The following is a 23223-nucleotide window of genomic DNA, read 5'->3' as shown; positions in this document are numbered from 1 at the left end:
GCAGAGAAAAGAACCGAGTGTTACTCGGTTGCCCTGGTGGTTTCTGCTATCCTGACAGTTTGGTTTCAGATGCTCTTTCAAACTGATGTGTTAAGATAATGAAAATTTGTACTGTAAGTGACTAAGCAACAGGATAATAAATTTAAATAATTGGAAGAATACATTTAAATAGGTTCCTAAATTTAAGGAATTTAAATAATTAAAATAATAAATAGAGCCTGCCTGGATTCTTAAGCATTAGAGCTTCAAGGTATCTTATTATTTATTATGATTTTTTGTTATTAGAGCAAGTCAGCATTCAACTTAAAAGTAATTTTTTAAAACAAATGCAAATGTGTTATCTTGGTAGGCACTTGAACTTTGTCTTGATTATATCCTTTACCCGTGCCTGCTCTGAAATAGATAGTGCCTATATTTTTTTGCTTTGGAAACTGTCCTTTTTTTTAATTCTTGACAGATGATGAGTTGCATCATTTTACATAATTTTGGTCTTGGTACTTGAATTTTCAGCAGTGCTATTGTTGAGAGAGTTTGAATTCTCCTTTCTGTACTAACCCTTGATCTCCAAAATATCACTGATAAAGAACAGAAGCACTAAACAATCACATGGGAATCTCCTGTCAAATTTGTGCCCCAGTCGTGAGAGCAGTGGGTGAGAATGATTTCCTTATCAGAAAATTGTGCCCACCTAGAGTATGGTTGCCTCAATACGTGGTGACTCAAGAGAAAAGAATTTTTTCTAAGTGTGTGTGTGTGTGTGTGTGTGTGTGTGTGTGTGTGTGTGTCCCAGAGGACTTGGTAAATTGCTCCTGTCTCTCCCGTGCTCTCCCTTTCCTTTTTTTTTTTTTTTTTAATTGGACTCTTGGAGGATGGGGGAAGAGGGATGGAGACTTGCTTTGTACTCTAGTTCTCACATCACACATCGAGTGATCCCTGCTGGGTGAGGGTCAAAGTAGCAGACACCGATAAGTGAATAAGGTTATACCAACATTCACTCTGCTTCTGAACATAGCAGTTAGAACCTTATTGAACATGAAAATATAATCATATTTTTAATTGAACTGTAGTTACTGTGTAATATTATATAAGTTGCAGGTGTACAATATAGTAACTCACAATTTAAAAAAGTTATACTCCATTTATAGTTATTATAAAATATTGGCTATATTCCCCATGTTGTACAATATATCCTTGTAGCTTATTTTATATCTAATTGTTTGTACCTGTTACTTCCCTACTCCTCTAACGCCCCTTCCCCCTTTCCCTCACCCCACTGGTAACCACTAGTTTGTTCTCTATATCTCTAATCACAGGTTTTTAAAAATTTCCCCCCAGATTTTCCCAATCTTCAACTCTACAAACGTATGCAAAACAAAGAGTTCCTAAGTTTTTGCTTCACATTTTCTTTTGAGAGTTTATGGAATTATAGGCAAACCTTGATTTTAAATTTTAAAATAAATTTTAGCTTTGGAAATATAGTTTTATTTTTGAATTTGTTGAGGTATGCTGATTTTAAAGCATTGCAGATAAAAGGGAAATGGATTGATAAAACTGATGAGATTCCATGTTAGCCTGTTTTATCTTTGCTCTGTCTACCTGCCTGACCCCTAGTTCCTTGCAAATGGCACGTGGCCTGTTTTGCCTTTGTCTACCTAGCTCTTGGCTTGGGGGAAATAAATTGCAGAGGTAATGTGTTTTATGGCCTAAACAAAAAGGCCTGTTTTGGAGTTTAGGGGAAGAAAAAGCCAGGATTTAAGGTTAAGATTGAGAAGATAATACACAAAGAATGGGAAGAAGGCTGCAGGGAGAATTCCAGATGGGTGCGTCCTGCTTGTCTGTGATGCATGGTGCCTACTCTGGTTGTCAGTACACTAGAGCTGGTCTTTTAAAGATTTAATTTTTTAATTTATTTTGGCTGCATTGGGTCTTCGTTGGTGCGCTTGGGCTTTCTCTAGTTGCGGTGAGCAGGGGCTACTCTTCGTTGTGGTGTGCGGGCTTCTCATTGCGGTGGCTTCTCTTGTTGCAGAGCACAGGCTCTAGGCGTGGGGACTTCAGTAGTTGTGGCTCGCGGGCTCTAGAGCGCAGGCTCAGTAGTTGTGGCGCATGGGCTTCGTGGCTCCGAGGCATGTGGGCTTTTCCCAGACCAGGGCTTGAACCCGTGTCCCCTGCATTGACAGGCGGATCCTTAACCACTGTGCCACCAGGGAAGCCCCTGGAGCTGGTCTTTTAACCAATTTTCTCTGGGGCTGTATTGGATGTGGCACCTTGTCTTTTGTCCTCATTTACGTGTTAATTTCTAACAGTGCCCCCTGACCAGTTGGAAAAAGGGTGAACTGGGGTTTTATGTTTCCGGGGCCTGGAGTCTTGCCCTTCAGATGTGTGGTTTTTCTCTGGGATGACAGTGGGAGGCAGAGTGACAGTCCCCGTGCTAAACCTTAGCAAAAGGAAGCCTTGAACAAAATCTGTGCCCGGCCTGCTTAACCCCTTGTTAAGCTAGAGAGGCTTTAACTAGCTTCCACAGATCAGTTCCTCACGCTGGTGGTGGGTCCTGAGAGTGGCGTTTTCTATGAATGGGCTTTGCCTAGAAATAAGTGGCTACTCTAAAGTGGTGAAGAATTTTGTTGGCTAAAGCTCGAGTCTCTCACAACCATCACTCATTTTGGAAGACACTTTCAGAGCAGATCTAGCTCGAACGTCGCCCTCTCCGAATCCTTTTTATTTTATTTATTTAATTTTTTGGCCGGGCCGCAAGGCATGCATGTGGGACCTTAGTTCCCTGACCAGGGATCGAACCCACGCCCCCTGCAGTGGAAGCGCGGAGTCTCAACCACTGGCCCACCAGGGAAGTCCTCCCGATCCTTTTTATAATAAATTTGCTACTTTCCCTGGGAAGAATTGCAAAGGAAACCTAATGCTCTGTGAAATACAGGGCCCTGTTAATTACTAGAGTTGTTTCCCTTAATCTAGTTACAATTCACATACCATAAAATTCACCATTTTCAAGTGTACAGTTCGCTGACTTTTAGTATATTCACCAGGTTACATAACCCTGTTAGCACTGTCTAATTCCACACCATTTTCGACACCCCAGAAGAATCCCTGTACTCAGAAGCAGTCATTCCCCGTTCTCCCACCTCCACCCCTCCCAGCCCCTGGCAACCACTAATCTATTTTCTATCACAGAGTTTTGTTTTATGTTACACTGAGACCTGTTACCCCTGTAACTTAATGATTGGATGAAATATGGGAAGGGTGAGGGGCCGAGGTGGAAGTTTCATGAATAAACCCTTAGGGCCTGGCCTCTTATTCTCAGCTTCTCACTTCTGGGTCCTTGTGCACAGGGGGAGGTGGTCTGCTGGGCCTCTGAGTCTGGTTCTCTGTTACTGTCTGTGGGTAAATTTCCCAGTCATTGAACATAGGGAATGCCTGGTAGTAGGCAAGAAGTTGAGTCTGACTTGATAACGAAATGAATTTATGGCAAACCTTTTGAAATCTAAGTGCACAGTCACCTGCAAAGGCATTACAGTTCCCCTCCCTAGCATTTTTGTCCTGTAGCGTTTAGAATAATCAGAATTCAAATCATATAGAACTTTGTCAGTCAAAACCAGAAAAACAGGTAGCTCAGACAGATTGCGGGCTTGGATATGTGTGTCAGATAGGCCTGAAAGAAATGCTTTGGGTTCCTGCCCATTGCACTAGGATGAGATCTTGAGGTCTGAGAGTTTTGAAGCTGAGTTGGAGGTTAATTTAAAGGGGAAGGGGGAAGTGCCAGTCCTGGGCAGTGTTCCCTTGACCATGGAGTAAGGAGTATGACCTTGAGAAGTGCTAATGAATTACGGAGTGTGTAAGGGCCTGGGCACCTAGGGCCTGCTCCCCGGATGTGCTTGGCTGGTCATAAAACCTTATTAGCTGAGTGATGTGTTCTTTGCTGTTCACATCTCCCGGCCTATCCCAAAATGCTGTCTTAAAGAACTGGACGGCAACACCTCCTCCTGAAGTTTCCATTTTCTACGTAGCTCTGTTTTTCAGTCTAAGTACTACATACACGTGGCTTTCTTTGGTAGATTTGCTTGGCAGGCAGTTCAGGCCCTGGCATCCTTCTCTCTGCGGCTATCATGGGGAGCAGGGAGGATGGGCTCCCCAGAAATCAGGGCTCTAGGGGGCCCTGGGTGTCGGGGAAGTAAGTGCGTATGTACAGAAATCCAAACCAGCTGAGTTGGGAGTGGTTGGCGGACCTTTTACAGTAAAAGGTGGTAACTGTTTAATGTAGGTGCCCTTTTGTCTCCTGCCCTCTAGCTCTCTTGTATTCTTATAAGTGACAGGTACTGGAGGCTTGGAATTGATGCAGTTCTCCCTTCCTGGACTTGGCAGATGAAACAGGAATGCATTATTGGGGATTAACACATCAAAATGTTGCAGTTTAAAAAGTACTTTGAATAGAGTTGAGTCCATTTGAAAGAAGTACCCTTTTTCTGAAAAGATTAATTTCCTTCAAGGATGGCTGGTTTTTCTGTTTATTCTGTTAGAACATAGGTGGTGGAAGGGATCTGCAGAAAAATATTTTCATCTCCATGGAATTATGCCTGACCCCCTTTTCTTCTGTTTTTAATGCTCAGTAATGCCTGTCCGTGCCCTCACCTCCAGAAAATTCCCAGCAGGGAAATAAATAAGTGAAAAATGACACTCTCATCCGTCCTTACCCTTCACTCCCTGGATTCTTGCTGCTTTGCAGTTAACTACTTTTTAGCCTTCCAGCAACTATTCAACGAACATGTAAATTAATCTATGTCTATCTGTATTGCTTTTTAAATTGCATACTGAAACCCTTTCAGTAACATCTTAGAGAGATGACATGATTTTACGATTTCACTTTTAAGCGAGAGGCACTTCTCTGCTTCAGTAAAAATGTTGCCTAGATATTTTACCTCTGAACCTTTGGGATGTGGAGAGTTGTAGAGGGTTGTCATGAATCGATGCATATACCCCAGTACTGGACCCGTCTGCCCTATGCAAGAAGCAGCTTTCTGTAGTCTGGTGATTGACTTGGGATGGCTTCTAAAACTTGCAAAACAATCTTTGTTAATTTCTTTGGAATATCTCTTTAAGAAGAGGGGCCATGCATAACACAGGGAGGCCCTTTGGGGTAACATTTACTTTTATGGCTGCTACTGAGTTCCTCTGTTTTGTGCTTCTTGGGGTATATTGGTTCACAGTTAAAAATAGAGCTCTAATTAAAATGGGTGCCCTCTCTGGAAATAAGAACTATATTTCAATTAGCAAATTCCTGTTTCCTTAACATATTTTTTTGTTCTCTTTTTTATTTTAACAGCAAGCCCGGGCTGAGCAGGAAGAAGAATTCATCAGTAACACTTTATTCAAGAAAATTCAGGCTTTGCAGAAGGAGAAAGAAACCCTTGCTGTAAATTATGAGAAGGAAGAAGAGTTCCTCACTAATGAGCTCTCGAGAAAATTGATGCAGGTAAATTACCTTTTCTCCCCTCTCCTCTTCCCTGCCTGTTTTCTTCTCTAGGAAATAAATGACTTTGATACAGCACTTTGCTTGAAACGTTTGCTGATGAGGTTGTAGCTAAAATTCTTTAGAGATTAAAAATACCTAGTAAAGATGGCAGCAGTGTAATACTCAAGACTGTGCTTCTGCTTAGGTAAGGTAAGATATTTTATACCCTGAGCATTTCAAGAAACTGCTGATAAGCCTGAGGTCTTAGCGCAGGGGTAAATGCTGTATGCGGTATTTTGGAATTATGAGGATTAACACCAAATATGAGATTTCTTTTCCTGTAATGTTGAATCTGTAATGAATACATAAACATTTTTGGCAAGCAGAAGTGGGTCTTTTGCACGAATATATGAGGACACAAAGGGAAATGTCAATTTGGGGGGGGGGGAGATACGTATCTGTGATAGTTAAAATTTTACACAATCGTGTTCACACGGGTGAGTAATAGGTCACTGAGCAAATAACAAATGTTGAAACTTAACATTTATCGCTAATGGTGTGTAGAAGACAACACACAAAACATATAGAAGTTTTGATGTTTCTAGTTCAGAGATTCTCCTCCTCCCCTTCCTGTTTGGTTTGGTTTTCCTCGAAGCTTACTAGTAAAGTACAAAAGTAGAATTTGTTTAGGGCAGATATTTTGCGGTGTATTTAATGTGAACTTGAGAATAAGTAGGACACTGAGTTTTCATTATTTAACAAAGCGTGTCCAAAAGAGTGGGCAGGTATAAAATTTTCCAAGGAGGACCACAATTACCATTTTGTCAGATGGCTATAAAAGGTAGGAACGCTCCCTTGTATTTTCTATTCACTGGTATTACTAACAATTTCACTCATTAATTTGATTGAAATACATATTTTAGTGAGATTACAACAAAAGGCTATTTGGGGCTTTTAAAAAACTTCCTAAATTCTTCTCTTACCTTCTAACATATAAAATATTAGAAGAGAAGACCAGAAACCTTAGTGTTAAGACCATGCAATGGTCCAGGCAACTTTTACCCCATCTTTCTTTTCTTCTCGTTTTCCTACCTAATTACTGAATAAAGATACCATTGCAGTCTCGTACAAAATTTGGTTTATATGGTAGCTGATGGAATGTGAAGGATAGAGGTACCCAGGCATTATTGTCTAGCAGAGATTTATGGTGAAATTTCTGCATTGAAACTGTATTCTGATTTAGACAAAAAACGAGGAAGAAGGTTAGTTTGACCTTTGACTCTACCTCACCTTGGCGGCATTAGACGAATTATTCTGCATGTTGCTTCTAGAAATAGAAGGATGCGATCGATTATCGTTTGCTCTTCTGAGTTTAGTGTGTAATCAGGTGTCCTAATTTTTAACACTTTAAGAAACATTTTTTGGTTTTCAACTTGCATAGTCGTTGGTATTTGGAGTCTGATTAAAGTACATTATAAAGCAGTCAAAACCTAGCCAGATTATACTCCTTTTCTCTGGGAAGACTTATTTTCATCGTGAGTGGTCTGTAGCGTGTCGTTTATCACTAATCGCTCATTCACTTATTATCATGACCCACCTACTTTCCAAGGACATGGATGTCCCTTAAAATAAGCTGCTGAATAGAGTGAAAGCACAAGAGACACGTGCAGCGAAAAGGAGGTTAGTTATAGAAATATACTTGGCATAAGGAGGTTTGAACTTAAAATTTAAGCTCTGAGCATCCTATAAATAAAACTATAACTTGGAAAAACATAGTAATTTTTTTTCACAATTCTTACATTAAAAGAACTAGTTTTACTTGGTCAAGAGAAAAAAATTTTCATATATTAAAAACTTAAATTTTTTTGAGGGGCATGGATCTTTCTAAAGGTACTGAATAATAAACAAACTGAACAGCACAAGAAACTGTTCTTGCGCAAAGTAGTCTGTCATGTGGAGCGCTTGTCTTCACATGGCCGGGTCTTATGTTTGCCCTCAGTCAAAACAAAGCGTCCGGTACGAGGGTGTGAGTCTATTGTTTCGGGAGCTCTAGGTGGGTCTGTAGCTCGTCAGTGGCCTCACCTGTCGAATCTGGACAAATGGATGGTCAGCATGTCTCTGAGACAGTCTCTCATGAATCTCAGCTTGGTTCTTACACCATATATATTTTTTGTTTTTGTAGTAAAATATAAATAACATAAACAAACAGAACAAAATTTGCCTTCTCAACCATTTTTGAGTGTATAATTCAGTGGCATTAAGGATTGTACATTCACATTGCTGTGCAACGATCACCACCATCCATCCCCAGAACTTTTTCAAACTGAAACTCTGAACCCATTAAAAAAGAACTCCTCATTCCCCACACCTGGTTCTTCCTTTTGAAAGGACGCGGTTGGCAGGTGGTTGGAGGTTGAGGTCTCGGGCAGGCTCTGGAGCCGTGTCTGTTGTGCGGCATGGTAGGTGATCTCTCACTGTAGACACCAGATATCACAGCATGCCATTTTGTGGTGAATACCCGAGAATCCCTCTCCCCGTTGGCCAGTTGGAAGGATCTTGTATAGATGCAGGGAAGAAGAGCTGTAGGCCTACTGTACGCATCCCCCAGGCTTTCCTGAAGGATTCCAGCCAGTCCTTTGTTGAAGGCTCACATCTTCTGCCACCCAGTATGGTAGGACTCATCTCCATATGGAAGATTTTTAGAGTAATTGGTATCAGTTTCCAACGGTGCAATTACTTCATTAAGACTCTCTAGGGGGCTTCCCTGGTGGCGCAGTGGTTGAGAGTCCGCCTGCCGATGCAGGGGACGTGGGTTCGTGCCCCGGTCCGGGAAGATCCCACATGCCGCAGAGCGGCTGGGCCCGTGAGCCATGGCCGCTGAGCCTGCGCGTCTGGAGCCCTGTGCTCTGCAATGGGAGAGGCCATGGCAGTGAGAGACCCGTGTACCGAGGGGGAAAAAAAAAAGACTCTCTAGGATGCTTGCTTCTGGATAAGACCTTGTTATGATAGCCTACTAAGAGAACCTGTGTTGCAGGTGACACTGATGGACAAAGAAGTAAATTGACCTGTTCACCAGGGAAGTGTTTAGCATTTTTCACCCAAAGGCTGCTTAGAGGCTGTTTATGAAACAATTTTGGTTTTGTCATTTGTTCTATGGCTATTGTCTCCGATAGTGATTGAGCAGTGCCTTTATGTGCATTTCAAAGGAATTCTTTGGTCCTGAGAACAAAAGGAGATTATTACTTTAGAGGAGATACCTCCCTTCCCATCTGCTATGATAGAGGTGGTATCTAATACCTTTAAAAACTGAATCAAGTTTATTTAAGTGTAGATGAGTGGAAATCCCTTTGCCCTTTTAGAAGGTCGAGTTTGGAAGATAGCTTCAATGTCTCCAAATATGTTAAGCCCGTCTGAAACAAACAAAAAACACACACACAGACAAAAGCATGCAGCTTTCCTCCCTTGTTTTTGTATATATCTGCAAGATAGTTACTTTGATTTTGTGAACACTCTCGTCTGAAAGATCTGCATACTTCTGAGCCCAGACCATGGGATTGATTGACCTGATTGGTGAAAAGTCTGAAAAAGAGCCTTCTAGTCTAATGCCAAGCCTACTTTAGAACTAAATTCAGCCCTGGAATGCCTTGAAGAGAGGTTTTAGTTTAATCATAATTTGTAATTAAAATTTATAAGAAATGTTTTATGAGCAAACTCTTCAGAAGAATTTGATATATAATACTTACGTTAGAAAAAAAGTCTGAAAGACTATTCTCTGAAACGTTAGCTGTAATTATACTTGGGTGCTGAGCTTATAGGTTATGTTAATTTTCTTTTTTTTTGGTCTATAAAACTTTTTTTATACAGCAGGTTTTTATTAGTTATCTATTTTATACATATTAGTGTATAGGTGTCAATCCCAATCTCCCAGTTCATCCCACCACCACCACCCCCCCATGTTAATTTTCTTATGCTCCTTTCCTTCTCATTTTATAGAAAGCAATGTGCATTACTTTTGCAATCGGAAAATATCTTACTTCCTAAAAAGGAAATTTAAAAATTCTGATGCCTGTTTTGTCCTTACCTTTTGAAACCTCCTTCTGTGTCACTGACTTCTAGAGCTCACAGTCCTGCAGTTGCTACTGAACCAAACTTTAGTCTGCTTACCTGATGCGCAAAAAAGCTAGTCCACTGATACCGGGTTGTGGTGAAGGAAAGTACAGCGTTTATTGCAGGGCACCAAGCAAGGAGAACAGGCAGCTTGTGCTCAAAAGACCTGAACTCCCCAATGGCTTTTAGGGAAGAGTTTTTAAAGACGATGTGAGGGGAGAGGGTTACAAGGTGCATGATCAGCTCGTGCACAATTCTCTGGTTGGTTGATGGCGAGGTAATGGTGATGTTTCAGGAATCTCAGTCATCAACCTTCGGGTTCCAACTGGTCTGGGGTCTATGTGTGCTGGTGGTCAGCAGGCAGCTAACTTCTTCTACCTGGTGGGGGTTTTAGTATCTGCAAAACAACTCAAGGATATGGCTTAGGATATTATTTATAGCCCTTGAAGAGGAACTAAAGATCCTTGACTTTGTTTTATGGCTAAACTATTATTATTCTGTCTTGCTTGACTGTTTTCTCACTTCTCTGATTAAATTTGCTCTTTGGAACTCAGAGAAGGCCAAGGAGGCTAAAGCTTTGCTACAAACCAAGAGGCAGGGGTTCCAGCAGGGACGGGGGTAGGATGGAGATCTCTGCCTGGTAAGGCCCTGAAGGGTCCTACTTGGTTTCACTATCATAGTTGCATCTGTTTGTCATGGACAGCAATGCACGGGAGCTCCTTGCAAAGTCAGGGCTCATTTTGCAGTGATGGAAGATTCTGGACTGCCCAAATCATTACGAGCTAGCATAAACAGAATGCTCTAATGATTGGCTTAACTGTCTTGTCACTCTTGATATGATTCATTCCATTGGCCCCTCAGTCTTAAAACTTAGAAAAAAAAAATCCTTAATTCCGCCGCCTGTTAACCACCCCATCACCAGTGCCAAGTGGAAGATCTGTTGTTGCTGAGAGTGACAGTGGTTTTAGCACTCGTGGATTTTCTCCTCAGTTTTTTGTAAGCCCAAGGCATCAGGTTCACTTCCTGCTCTTGGGAAGCCCTGTTCAGTTGTGGCCTACACTCTTCTCAACCAATACCACTGCCAAAAGGTAATGAATATTTTTTTTTATCTTTTTTTTAAAAGGCTGGAACAGGAGTGAGATAAGAGTACGAGGTATTATATGTATCTCTGAATCTTTTCCCTATAATCCAGTATTCAAATTTTAGACCTTAAAATAACAGATAGGTTTGTAGTTTTGTTCTTTTGATTCACACTTGAAATTGGATCTGGTCCTCAGAAAATAATGCCACTATAGCTGTAATAGAAATTATTGTACTCATTTTCTTATGGGGGAGGCACATTCTTACTGATGGTTGAAAGCACTTACGAACAAAGGTTTCCTGGATTTCTTGTTAAGTGGCATGGCTTATTTTTACCATTATCGACTTGCTCCCTGAGGTGAAAATGCCTCCTGGAATTAAAGCAGTCGCAGTTTCCTAGCATCCATGGAAAGATGATATATGGAGGGAAGGAAGGAAGTTGTGGGCAAAAACCACTGCTGAAGCTGCCAGTACCAAATGATGTATTGCCGAGCAGTTCGGAGTGAAACTGAGAGGAAGGATTTCAGTAAGTCCCCAAATCTGCCTATTCATCTAGGCAAAGGCTTACCTTCATTTTCCTTCTCCCTCTTCTCCCCTCAGTCTGGAGAAGTAGTTTCTTGTTCCAGTACCAAGTGAATGGATGCAGGATTTTTCTGCAGCGTGCACTTCCCTAGCCCCTGCAAGGCTGTGTCTCTGGGCAGCTGGAGTGTCCTCAGGCATTAGAAGTGAGTGTAGACCCCCAGTTCCCTTCTCAAGCCTGTACACCAGACCTGAAGCTGCCTTTTTTTTTTTAATATCTCTATTGGAGTATAATTGCTTTACAATGGTGTGTTAGTTTCTGCTTTATAACAAAGTGAATCAGCTATATGTATACATATATCCCCATATCTCCTCCCTCTTGTATCTCCCTCCCACCCTCCCTGTCCCCCCACTCTGTGTTGTCACAAAGCACCGAGCTCATCTCCCTGTGCTCTGCGGCTGCTTCCCACTAGCCATCTATTTTACATTTGGTAGTGTGTATATTATCAGTGCTACTCTCTCACTTCATCGCAGCTTCCCCTGTGTCCTCAAGTCCATTCTCTACGTCTGTGTCTTTATTCCTGTCTGGCCACTAGGTTCATCAGTACTGTTTTTTAAGATTCCATATATATGTGTTAGCATACGGTATTTGTTTTTCTCTTTCTGACTTACTTCACTCTATATGACAGACTCTAGGTCCATCCGTGAGGCTCCCTTTTTTTACTTCAAGTTCTCCAAGTCACTAAGACGGCAGTGCAGTGATTTTGTTTGTTCAGGCAGCAAAATCACATGTCAGGGTGATAAATATGTATGAAACTCTGTTTAGTTCATTTTAAAGGCACCGAGGCTAACACTGCCATTGCATCCATTCAGGTGAAAACTTGTTCCCTGATGGCAGGGGGGAAGAGACCTTGAAATATGTTCTTCATTAAGCTGGCTCGACCAGTGGCCCTCTTGGCTTTTAGTTTTTCAGGGCTATTAATGCTGAGCAGGAAAATTGGCCATCACCTAATAGCTAACAGAACATTTGGGGCAAAGTTGGGTTTTCTGGTTGTTGTTGTTTTTCGTTCCAAATTATCTGAACCTCAGCTTTGTGTGTTCTTTGTTTCTTTTCACGGAGCAAGGGGCGTATACATTGTGTTCCCAATGCATCTGCAAAAGGCTTCTGGGATGTTTTCATTGCATTTTAAATGCTGCAACCACCAGAGGGCAAATTATAAGCCCAAACTTTCCTGTTAGCAGCATGCCAGAAATCTCTCAGTCTAACATAATTTGCACTGTGATTAGAAAATACACTAAATTTGATGCAGTTCTTTAGTCTTCAGAAATCACTGAGTTTATTTTCAAAGTGTGTGCATGTGTGTTGTCATTACGGCCAGAGTTAATGTGCCAGCCTCCCCAAAGTGTAAGGGCAAGGGCAAGGGCTTAGAAGCCTCCCAGGCTGACTTCTTTCACGAAATACGGGAAAGCGCGGGTAGGAAATAAAGGTAGAAGGAAAAGGAAATTAAAAATAATGAGGTGGGCTTCCCTGGTGGCGCAGTGGTTAAGAATCCACCTGCCAACGCAGGGGACACGGGTTCAATCCCTGGTCCGGGAAGATCCCACATGCCGTGGAGCAGCTAAGCCCATGCGCCACGACTACTGGGCCTGCGCTCTAGAGCCTGCAAGCCACAACTACTGAAGCCTGCGTGCCTAGAGCCCGTGCTCCGCAATGAGAGAAGCCACCGCAATGAGAAGCCCGCGCACCGCAACAAAGAGTAGGCCCTGCTCGCCGCAACTAGAGAAAGCCCCCGCGCAGCAACAAAGACCCAAAGCAGCCAAAAGTAAATAAATTAAAAATAAATAAATAAATAATAAGGTGAAGCTGGAGTGAGAGGTTGCTTTCTCCACCAGGATAGGGGTAAGCATTGTTATTTCTAATTGAAAAGGTGAATCTTGGTGTTTGAAGGATACTTGGCTCCACTCTAAATGGACTTGGGCTATCACTGGAAACACTTTTCAAATGATTTCAAAATTACAGTTATAAATGTTGCAACGTTTTGCATTTATTGGGTAAATTTTTTTTTCATTTTCAAAACAGTTTACACTCAGCCCAGTTAGTAATTACCTTAAAATACAGAGTTATATCCTGCTGCTAATTATCTTTACTTTCCTTTTTCCTCTTTATTCATTAACTGGATAAGAAAGATGGGGCTTTTTATTTTAATTTACAGTAAGGTCTCAGCTTAGAATGAATTCTTTCTTTGGGCTAAATACTCTCTATTCCTCAAAGAAGAAAAGGCTAGTTTTTACGAAATGGATTTTTTTTTGCAGGTTAACTCTAGAGCCTAAAGGACGTCTTTATCTTATTTGTGGAGCATCTTTTTTAAACCTCCCTCCTAACCAGATTTCTTTAAAGGTGTTAATGCTTTTTTTTTTTTTTTTTTGCGGTACGCGGGCCTCTCTCTGTTGTGGCCTCTCCCGTTGCGGAGCACAGGCTCCGGACGCGCAGGCTCAGCGGCCATGGCTCACAGGCCTAGCCGCTCCGCGGCATGTGGGATCTTCCCAGACTGGGGCACGAACCCGTGTCCCCTGCATCGGCAGGCGGACTCTCAACCACTGCGCCACCAGGGAAGCCCTAAAGGTGTTAATGCTTTAAGCAGCATGATGCTACTGGGAATCTAGGAAACTCAGACTTAGCCCTTTAGGTATTGTGAGTGGACGGGAAGCCCCATGTACTGGAGCCCTCCGCTCAGAGGTGAGAGCTTGTCCTTGGTGTTGAGGATGCTGACAAGAAAGCAACATTTAAAAAATAATTAATTTTCTGGAAGGGCCTACCTATTTTTTTCCCTTGCAAAAGTTATATACGCCTTTCCCTTTAGAAAATGACAGGCTCGACAGTTCAGGCAAACCTCACCGAGGATAAACGAAAGAACTAACAAGATCATGAAGAACTGTTGGAGATCTGGGGAGGGTAGGAACTGAGAAGGAGACCCAGCACCCAAGCCTCCTTTTGTCCTGAGCACATTTGCTATTTATTCGTTACAGAACAGCCAAGAAACTGAATTGTGCTTTTGACAGTTGTGTGGAGCTGGGGTTACAGAAGTCAGAACACGGGGCTGGCCACAGGTGAGGACAAAGAAAAGTCACCCCCACTTTAAGCTGGAATCATGAAGAGCTACACCCTCATGACCAGAGTGAACCAGTTTTGCATCATCTGGGTGAGCTAGAGAGCTAGCTTTGGTTTAGGCTTAAGGTAGACCCAGACCTCTGGTGCCTGGCAGAAGAAAATGGAATTTTCTGGAGGAAGGTACCATCACCCTAGGCCACAGGTTTCACCTACAAATAAAATTTTATTGAATTTTGGGTGCATTTTGAGGGACTATCCTTACAGGACTTTAGGAGAGATTAGAAGTGGGTGTGAGTCAAAGACAGGATCATGGAAGACTTTGGTTTGGGCCTCAATGACTGAAGAACAGAGTTCTTTCCCACCATTTAAGGTGGAAAAGATGGCAAGTGGAGTAGACTTGGAGTGGCAAGGTCAGAAGTGCAGTTGAGATGTCTAGACATCCAAATGTAAGTAACAAATAGGCAGGTTCTCTCAACAAGAGAAGTCTGGGCTAAAGATATAAATTTGGGAGTGTTGTTATTAATTAATTAATGCCTGGAGAAGAAGACCAAAGACACAGGAGATCACGTAGAGAGACTGCAAGGACGAGCCACAGAGTGGAGGAAGGTGTTTTCGACATATGTAACCAACACAGAACTACAAATCAGCAAGAAAATCAGACAACCCCAAAGAGAAATGGCTAGAGACTTGAACTGGTTCTTCATATAAACAGGTAGCTAAAGGGCCAGTAACCATATGGAAGGGTACACAACCCAATTAGTAATCAGGAAAGGTGAAATAAACCACAGAAAGAAAGATATTACTAGAGAATCCCCATGCATACCGTCAGAGAATGGAAATAGTTTCACCCATTTAAAAATAATTTGGCATTACCTAATGAAGTTGGAAATTCATTGTCTTTAACCCAGCACTTCCACCCCTAGGTATATCTTACAGTGTTTGCACGTGTGCACCAGATGTGTAGAAGAATGTTCTTTGTGACATTTGTTCATAATAGTGAAAAACTAGAAATGACCTAAATACCCATCATCTGTAGAGTGGATAAATTTTGATATACTCATCCAATGGGATATTATCAGGCAATAAAAATACACACCTCAGCTATACTCAATAACAGGGGTGAATGAAATCACAATTTCATTTAGCAGAAGGTGCTAGACAAAAAAGAATATAAAATCAAGCAAAAACTAATGCTTAGAAATAATAGTAAAATCTTTTAAGATAAAAGGTGCAAAGAAGTGAATACGATAAGAATCAGGAGAGCATTTACCTCTAGGGGATAGAGGATGTGATCTGGAAGGGATGCACTGGGCTTTGGGGTGCTGGCGATGTTATATTTCTTGATTTCGGGCCATATATATATATATATATTAATGTACGCCAGTGGTATCCTTTCTACTTGCCTGGTTATTTTGCTCATCCGGAGGCTTAATCTAGGGGGAAAGAGTCTGTAGGAAGTGAGGTCATTCATTACCATTCATCCAGTCAGTATTTGCATAGATAAGACATTTTTCTAGATGCTCTAGGGTAGAGTTGAGCAAATCCTGGTCACTGCTGTTCATAGAGCTCACAGTGCTGTCAGGGTGATTGAGAGTGCACCCAGGTGCTCAAGGGTGGCAGCACACGTCAGGGATAAGAATAAAGGCTTTGAAGCCAGAAGCCTGTATTTTAAGCCAGGATCTACCTGTTACCAGCTGTGTGACTCTGGGCAGCTTACCTCATTTCTCGAAGCTGCGGCTTCATAATGTGCAAGATGCAGACGGTAGTATCTACCACAGAGTTAGAAATAGTAAGTGCATTGATGTGCATAAAGTGCTTGCTCCATAGTAACTAGTGCCTTGAAGTGTTAGCTGCTTTTTTGAAGTAACTCAGAGAAAGGATATGAAACCACCATGAATGTAAGTCATAGAAAGGATATGAAAACACCATGAACAAGATGTGGAGATGCACCGGAAGCACACTGCGCTCATCCCAGCCTGAAGAGCGGGGAGTATACGTGATGCTGAGGGCGTATGGGAAGGAGCTGTGGGAGTTTCAGAAAGTTGGAGGGAGGGGTCCAGGTACCCTAGTCAGAGGGCAGTGTGACCAGGGCTGTGGGCTCGGGGTGCAGCAGCTCGTGTTAGCGTAGTCCTGTGTGACCGGCGGGGCTTGTGGTCTGGAAGCCCCTGGGCTTGAGTGGTCTGTAGACAACGTTTGCCTGGGATCATAGGCTTCTTTTTTTTTTTTTTGCGGTACGCGGGCCTCTCACTGTTGTGGCCTCTCCTGTTGCGGAGCACAGGCTCCGGACGCGCAGGTTTAATGGCCTTGGCTCACGGGCGCAGCCGCTCCACGGCATGTGGGATCTTCCCGGACCGGGGCACGAACCCGTGTCTCCTGCATCGGCAGGCGGACTCTGAACCACTGCGCCACCAGGGAAGCCCATAGGCTTCATTTTTTAAAATGTGTTTTTTCAGGGAAAGAGTCTTTAGAAGAAGACACGAGCTGTGCCTCTAACTGCAGTTAGTACCACTCTCTGTGCTGAGAGCCATCATTCTTTGTTTGCCAGATGCCTGGACCCTGAAGGCATTAACGTTTATAAACCTTAGACTGTCACTTGGGTTGAGTGTGAAAGTAGCATGAGGAAACCATGGGAAACTTGCATGGGGAGTGGATCATGGGAGGAGTTGAACGTCATACCAGTGAGTTTGGACTTACTCTGCAGGTAGTAGGGAGCCATTGCAAGGTTTTGAGCAGGGTGTTGAATGCATAGAAAACTCTATTAGTTTAGTCTAGCATGATCTACACTGGACCTGGGGGCATCCATTAGGAGGCTTTGGCGGTGGCCCGGTGAAAAGGAATAAAAGACTTGAACTAGAGCACAGAAAGCACAGGGTATATTTGACAGCTGTTCTGGGGGCTGAGTTAATGCCATTTGGTAACTGATGAGGTGTGTGTTGAATGAGAATAATAGTACCAGTGACAGAAGGAGGAAGGAGGTGGGCATAAGTGTGGGCCCAGGAGGCATTTAGTGGTGAGGCACTGAGTTTGAGGTGGGAGGCAGGCTTTCTGCTCAGCAGAACGGTTTAGAGTTAGTTAAGAGACTCAGTGTTGTGAGAGAGTTCTGAACTTTTTTCTCAAAGGCCATGTTAACTGCAGGATACAGTAGATCCTCTACATGCAAACGAGTTCTGTTCCGAGAGCGCGTCTGTAAGTCCAATTTGTTCATTAGTCCAACAGAGTTAGCCTAGGTACCCAACTAACACAATCATCTATATAGTACTGTCACACAAATAATATTAATGCATAAAAAACAAACACAAAAAAGAAAACATTTTTAATCTTACACTTCAGTACCTTGAAAAGTACAGTAGTACTAGCTGTATCACTGCTGCTTTTTTTTTCTTGCGGTACGCGGGCCTCTCACTGTTGTGGCCTCTCCTGTTGCGGAGCACAGGCTCCGGACGCGCAGGCTCAGCGGCCATGGCTTACGGGCCCAGCCGTTCCACGGCATGTGGCATCTTCCTGGACTGGGGCATGAACCCTTGTCCCCTGCATCGGCAAGTGGACTCTCAACCACTACGCCAGGGTAGCCCTATCACTGCTGCTTTTACACTTGCTTCCGGACATCCTGGGCTTGAAATAAAGATACTGTACTACTGTACTCTATACAGTACTTACAATAAAGTACACAAAAGCACAACCAATTGCAGAGGATGCGCATACATGACAATGTACGCCAGACACGTGAACTAACTTACGTGATTGGATGTGTCGAACGCACGTTCGCATCTTTGAAAGCTTGCAACTTGAAGGTTCGTGTGTAGGGGATTTACTGTAATTGTTTATGACAGTCCAATGACTTAATGTGGTCACTGTCCTATGGTGGGCTTTACTTGGTCCAGTGCAAGTGGCCCTAGTCCTTGGTGGTTGTCAGTAAACCAGGCACGTTGGTTGCAGAACTGTGGGTGGTACACAGAGAGAATGATTAGTGTTGACTAGTGAAAACAGAGGTGGGGGCATCTTGGGTTAATCCTCAAGTTGCACTGAGAAGGGTGGGTCCCGGGGCTGGTGGCCGGAAGGCATGCCTCATTTGGCACTGGCTGGATTGACAAGAAGCCCAGACACACTTGCAAACACACTTCGCCCAGCCTGGGATTTGGCACACCTGCTGTGTGCTGAGTGGGTGGCCTGACTCATCCATGTGCACCTGCAGTGGTGCCTTTACCTGCTGGAGAGAATTTTTGCCCAGAAGAAAAGCCATTCAGTGAAGAGTGCTTGAATCTCCGATATAAGAAGCCTGGTTTACTGAAGTGGCTCCAGAAAGCTTTTGTAAATTATGAGAAAGACACCAATTATTGGTAATTCACTGATGCTTAAGGCTTGCCTGTTTTTAGATCAACTTAATGCTATACTTGTGCTTTTTAATGGGCTGGAAATTGGCTTTGGGACTCCATATGTGAGTGGATACAGTCAAAAAATGCTCATGTTTGAGTACTTAGAATTTTACAGGTTCGTAGTTGTATTTTTGCTTATAGCTTTTTCCCGTATGTTAATATATTTTTCATGCTGAATCCTAAGGAACAAATCTTTATTTATATAACCCTAATTCCATTGAAAATGTGCTGCCAGTGGATCATCGGTTATATAACATAATTTCCATTCTATAAGGTTTTTTGTTGTTAATGTTAAAAGTATATTGCATGGGTAAGAGTTCCAAAACTCTTCCATAGTCTTTGAGATTGACTTTATAAGAAGTATATTTACAGAAAATTCTGATTTTGGAAACAAATTTTAATCTACTTAAGCATTTTGCTTTAGATATTTTGAAGGCAAACACATGAATTTTTTTCAAACACATTAATAGAATTTGCTTGACTATTTACTTCTTAGGTTGAATGACTTTTGTTCTAGCTCAGGATCTCTGACCTAATTGAAAGATTAAAAATCGTTCATAAAGTGTTAAGACCTTTGGTAAGAAATTTAAAATCATGGCTTGAATTTTATGCCCACGTTGAAGATGCTACTCAGAGATGAAACCGGAGTTTAGTTCTTTTGATAGGTCCTGGGTCAGCCTAAACCAGGCTTCCTTTTAGGGTTTTTGTTTATGGTGTCATGGGCTACAGCTTTAAAATAGGCAGGTGGAGGGAATTCCCTGGCGGTCCAGTGGTTAGGACGCCGTGCTTCCACTGACGGGGGCACGGTTGGATCTCTGGTCAGGGAACTAAGATCCCGCGTGCTGTAAGGCGCGGCAAAATGCAGAAAATAATAAAATAAAATAGGCAGGTGGATTCAGGGTGTTGGTTCCAGTCCTCCTGGGGCCACATGGCTTGAATATACATGGAGTCTATTTAAAACAGAAACGGTTTCTGAATTTTTCTCAGGCAACCTGTTATGAGGCAGACTCTATGGCTGTTAATTCCTCAAGTTCTCTTTCCCTGCTCTGCCCCCCTTCTCCTTGCCCATCTTAATTCTCATCTCATAATTGCTTTGGCAGGGGTTGTTTCTGTATTTTTCTCTGTGTTTTTCTTTGTATTGGTGGTGTCTTTGTTCCAAGGAAGAACCAGATTTTCTATTTCTAGTATTCTGTTCAGAAACTCCATGCCCTGCCCCTAGATTGCCTGTCGCCCGAGAGATGGCAGAGCAAAGCAGGCAGCAGAGCCATGTGTTCCAGGTCTGTCTTTGGGGGACAATGAAAACCATGAGTCTTTGGCAGAGTTAGAGCTCAGGATGGCTTGACATTTTCCCAGTGGGTTAGCATAACCCAGGGACCTCGCTTGAGTTCTGGTAACGACAGCTTATTCCTCAGGGTATGGCTCTTGAGAGGAAAAGGCCTTTTCAAATTGAGAGCTTTTTATAGATTTCATTACTAGTTGAATCTGTATTCTTATAGGAAATACCTAATCAGATATTGACGGTGTTAGGCCATCTGTTTGTATATGAGTATTTTCCTCCAAGCCAATGAGAACCTTACCTTCGCTCAGATTGATATTCTGCGACAACTGCTGCTTGGGGGGCAAGAGATTTTTCAACGTTAGATTGCATCCTTTATTGTTTTAATTTACTTCAAGGCAGAAGCATAACGCTAAAAAAAAGGCGGAAGGGGGCTCTTTCAAATAAAAAAGACAGCAATTGAAAACATATTAGAGGAAAACACAGCTAATATTTTTAAAAAGCTATGCAAATGGTTTAAAGGTTTTAAGACTACAGTTCATTTTTCTAAAACCAGTGGATATCATTTAAGCTTAGTGTTCATAAACTATTTTAGGGCAAGGATAATGTCTTAACCATAGATTGTACTCCCTCTAGCATAATACATTCAGGTAGAAGACATGCCACACAGGTAATGTTTATGGAATACAGGTGTTAGTTGAAGATGTACATGTTTTGCTATTTTTTCCTCGTAAGTGATGCTTTTCCCACTCAGGTCTTTGTGTCCGAAATGCTGGAAACTCTTCTCATCCTCTGTGCGTTCCTCTTAGTTCTTTTAATTACTGCTTGGTCTTGCAGAAACTGAGTTTTAAAGGGTTAGCTAAAAATAGACTCATCGCTGTAAGCACCTCTTCACATCTGCTTTCTTTCTCGGTCCCTGCAAGGTTGACCAGTTTATTTTGGAGTTGTGCATCAAAAACAGTTGGAGGGAAAACAGCATCTGTTTAGTCAACATTTCCAGTGTTGGAAGAAGATGTCAGATTTTTAACTGTTTTTGTTTTCTTTTTAAACACCAAGTATGGTGCTTTCAGAGCAATGGAAATTGTGTCAAATGTGGAGATGGTTAGGTGTAGCCTTTTGAGGTCCGTCAGGCCCACTGAGCTCTCTGTTGTCCATCTCACCCTGTGCAGGGTTTACAAAGAAACGTAGCATCCACTGGGTGGGCATATATGGCTCACTGTTTTCTACATTCAGTCATTTGACCTTGCGAATGCCAAGGGCGCACTAGGCACTTGTGGATGGAGGAGTGTGAAGCCAGCCCCTCTGAGGATTGCTCAGGATCCGGTGGGAGAACTCTGGTTTAGAGTTCAGAGCAGGGCCCCAAGCTCTGCCGCCTTACAGATGAATTACCTTGATCCATTAACCTGTTTCGTCACATATGAAATGGGGGTGATCATGCCTGCCTAACACGTGTGATGAGCCTGGTATGCACTGCCTGCCTGAGGAAATGGTTTTGAAGGTAGAATTAGGGAGTGGTGTCATCTTAGACCCCACAATCCAGCTAGGTGTGTTTTATTGTTCTTAGTAGTTTTTGCTTAATCTGTCCATGGTTCTGAAAATACCAGGCCCTGTGGCTCTCATTCCCTTCCCCCCCTACCATGAATCAACAGCCCCTCCCAGCTGAGAACCTTAGAAATAATGCACAGTGATTCATGAGAACCCCAGTCGTTGTGTGTCCACTGAATTTCTTTTATTCTCTTTTGGTTTTGAAGGTTGGAGTACATTTTTTTTTTTAATTTCTTTTGCAGCAGCACCATAACCTTATCTTTTAATTTCATAAGTAAGAGGCCTTGCCTTTTGGTTTTTTAGGAAAGATGTAGGAGGTGTGATGTGTTTGGTCTCATTACAGAAAGTTAATTATTTGTACTTATTTTTGCCAAGCATGCTTACTTAGTACATTGGGAAACAGCATTCAGAATAATTTACTAAGTATTTTTTGTGATTGTAGCATCTCTTCCCTCTCTTCACACATTGTATAAATGCAAGTAAACTGTAATTCATTCAATAAAAACCAACAGTTGCAAAATTTCTATTTTTTAGTAATTTTTATGCTCATGGTATAAAAATTTAAGAGTATCAAAGGGTTATATATATGCTGGAAAGTAAGTTTTCTTCCTTTCCTCATCCCCAGTTGTTCCCTACAGAGATAACCACTTACATGTTCTTAAAAATGGAAATCGGTGTTTAATCATGGTTTGATGCTCTGATATATTTGCCCTGTCATTTCTTGGCCTTTTCACTAAGATCAAGTGCCTCTGACTGTGCACTGTAATTTTTGGTTATAAGTTAGAGGAATCAGGAGCAAGTTACTAGGTGTACACTTGGACATATGAGTAGAAATGACTAATGTAACTTTATGATATACTCGGTTTAACTAGCTTTCGGAGCCGTTGTTCCCATGGCTTTTGAGTGTCTTGCTTTCCACATCTGTGTTTTTTCATTTTCCAGTTGCAGCATGAGAAAGCTGAGCTAGAACAGCACCTCGAGCAGGAACAGGAATTCCAGGTCAACAAACTGATGAAGAAAATTAAGAAACTGGAGAACGATACCATTTCTAAGCAGCTTACGTTAGAACAGGTAAAAATGTATAGTTCTCTCTGTACCCTTTTTAGGATCGTTATAGTTATATATATATATATATATATATATTTCTCATATCATCAACTGTTCTTTCAAGCTTTAAGAGGGCCTGAGGAATGTCAGTGAAAAATGTTTTTCAACTTTTTCTTCCCACAGTGGCGGCTTCCTCTCTGAAGTACACATTGGCAGATCTGCATAGCACCTGCTCACTCTTTCACACACTTGTGCTTTTCTTAACCACAATTAATAAAGTTTCAGGAGATACGTTGTGATGTACTGATTTATAGGCAGGAAATGTTAGGTTCCTTTTGCAAAAGGGGGAAGAATATGTTTTTAACCACAGGATCGTTTCTGTGAAATTTCCTGAGACAGTGTGGCTATGGAACTAAAACTTTTCTTTCAAGCGTTCTTCAGAACAGTTAGCATTTTCTGTCTTTGAATTATTAGCAACCTTATATGAACCCTGTCTTTTCCCACCTAGATTTGTTGATACGGGTATGGAGCCCTAGACTTAGTTGTACGTCCTGGTTCAGCCACTGATGAGTTTTGTGACCTTGCATTAACTTCATTAACTTCTCTGGGCCCAGGTTTTCCATTTGCAAACAGAGAAGCACAAACTAAAGTCAGGTGTGGCAAGCTTAAAAAGGTACAGAAGGCGGAAGGTGATAGCGCACAGTTTCTT

General features: G+C 42.2%; 1 protein-coding gene across 4 annotated transcripts in view; it reads left to right on the top strand.

Annotated features, from left to right (window-relative positions):
* CCDC6 (coiled-coil domain containing 6) overlaps positions 1-23223 on the top strand; it is a 121468-nt gene that overhangs the window by 49733 nt on the left and 48512 nt on the right. For all 4 annotated transcript variants that reach the window (XM_027091827.1, XM_027091825.1, XM_027091826.1 and 1 more), the window contains exons 2-3: positions 5330-5479; positions 22410-22538. In XM_027091827.1, coding sequence (XP_026947628.1) covers positions 5330-5479; positions 22410-22538 — 279 coding nt within the window. The remainder of the gene's footprint in view (positions 1-5329; positions 5480-22409; positions 22539-23223) is intronic.

This window comes from Aethalodelphis obliquidens, unplaced genomic scaffold (genome assembly GCF_003676395.1).
Source record: "Aethalodelphis obliquidens isolate GAN/ISIS:26980383/991018 unplaced genomic scaffold, ASM367639v1 scaffold73, whole genome shotgun sequence".
NCBI lineage: Eukaryota > Metazoa > Chordata > Mammalia > Artiodactyla > Delphinidae > Aethalodelphis > Aethalodelphis obliquidens.
The sequence above is the reverse complement of the archived record's forward strand: the minus strand, read 5'-3'. Positions and strand labels throughout refer to the sequence as shown.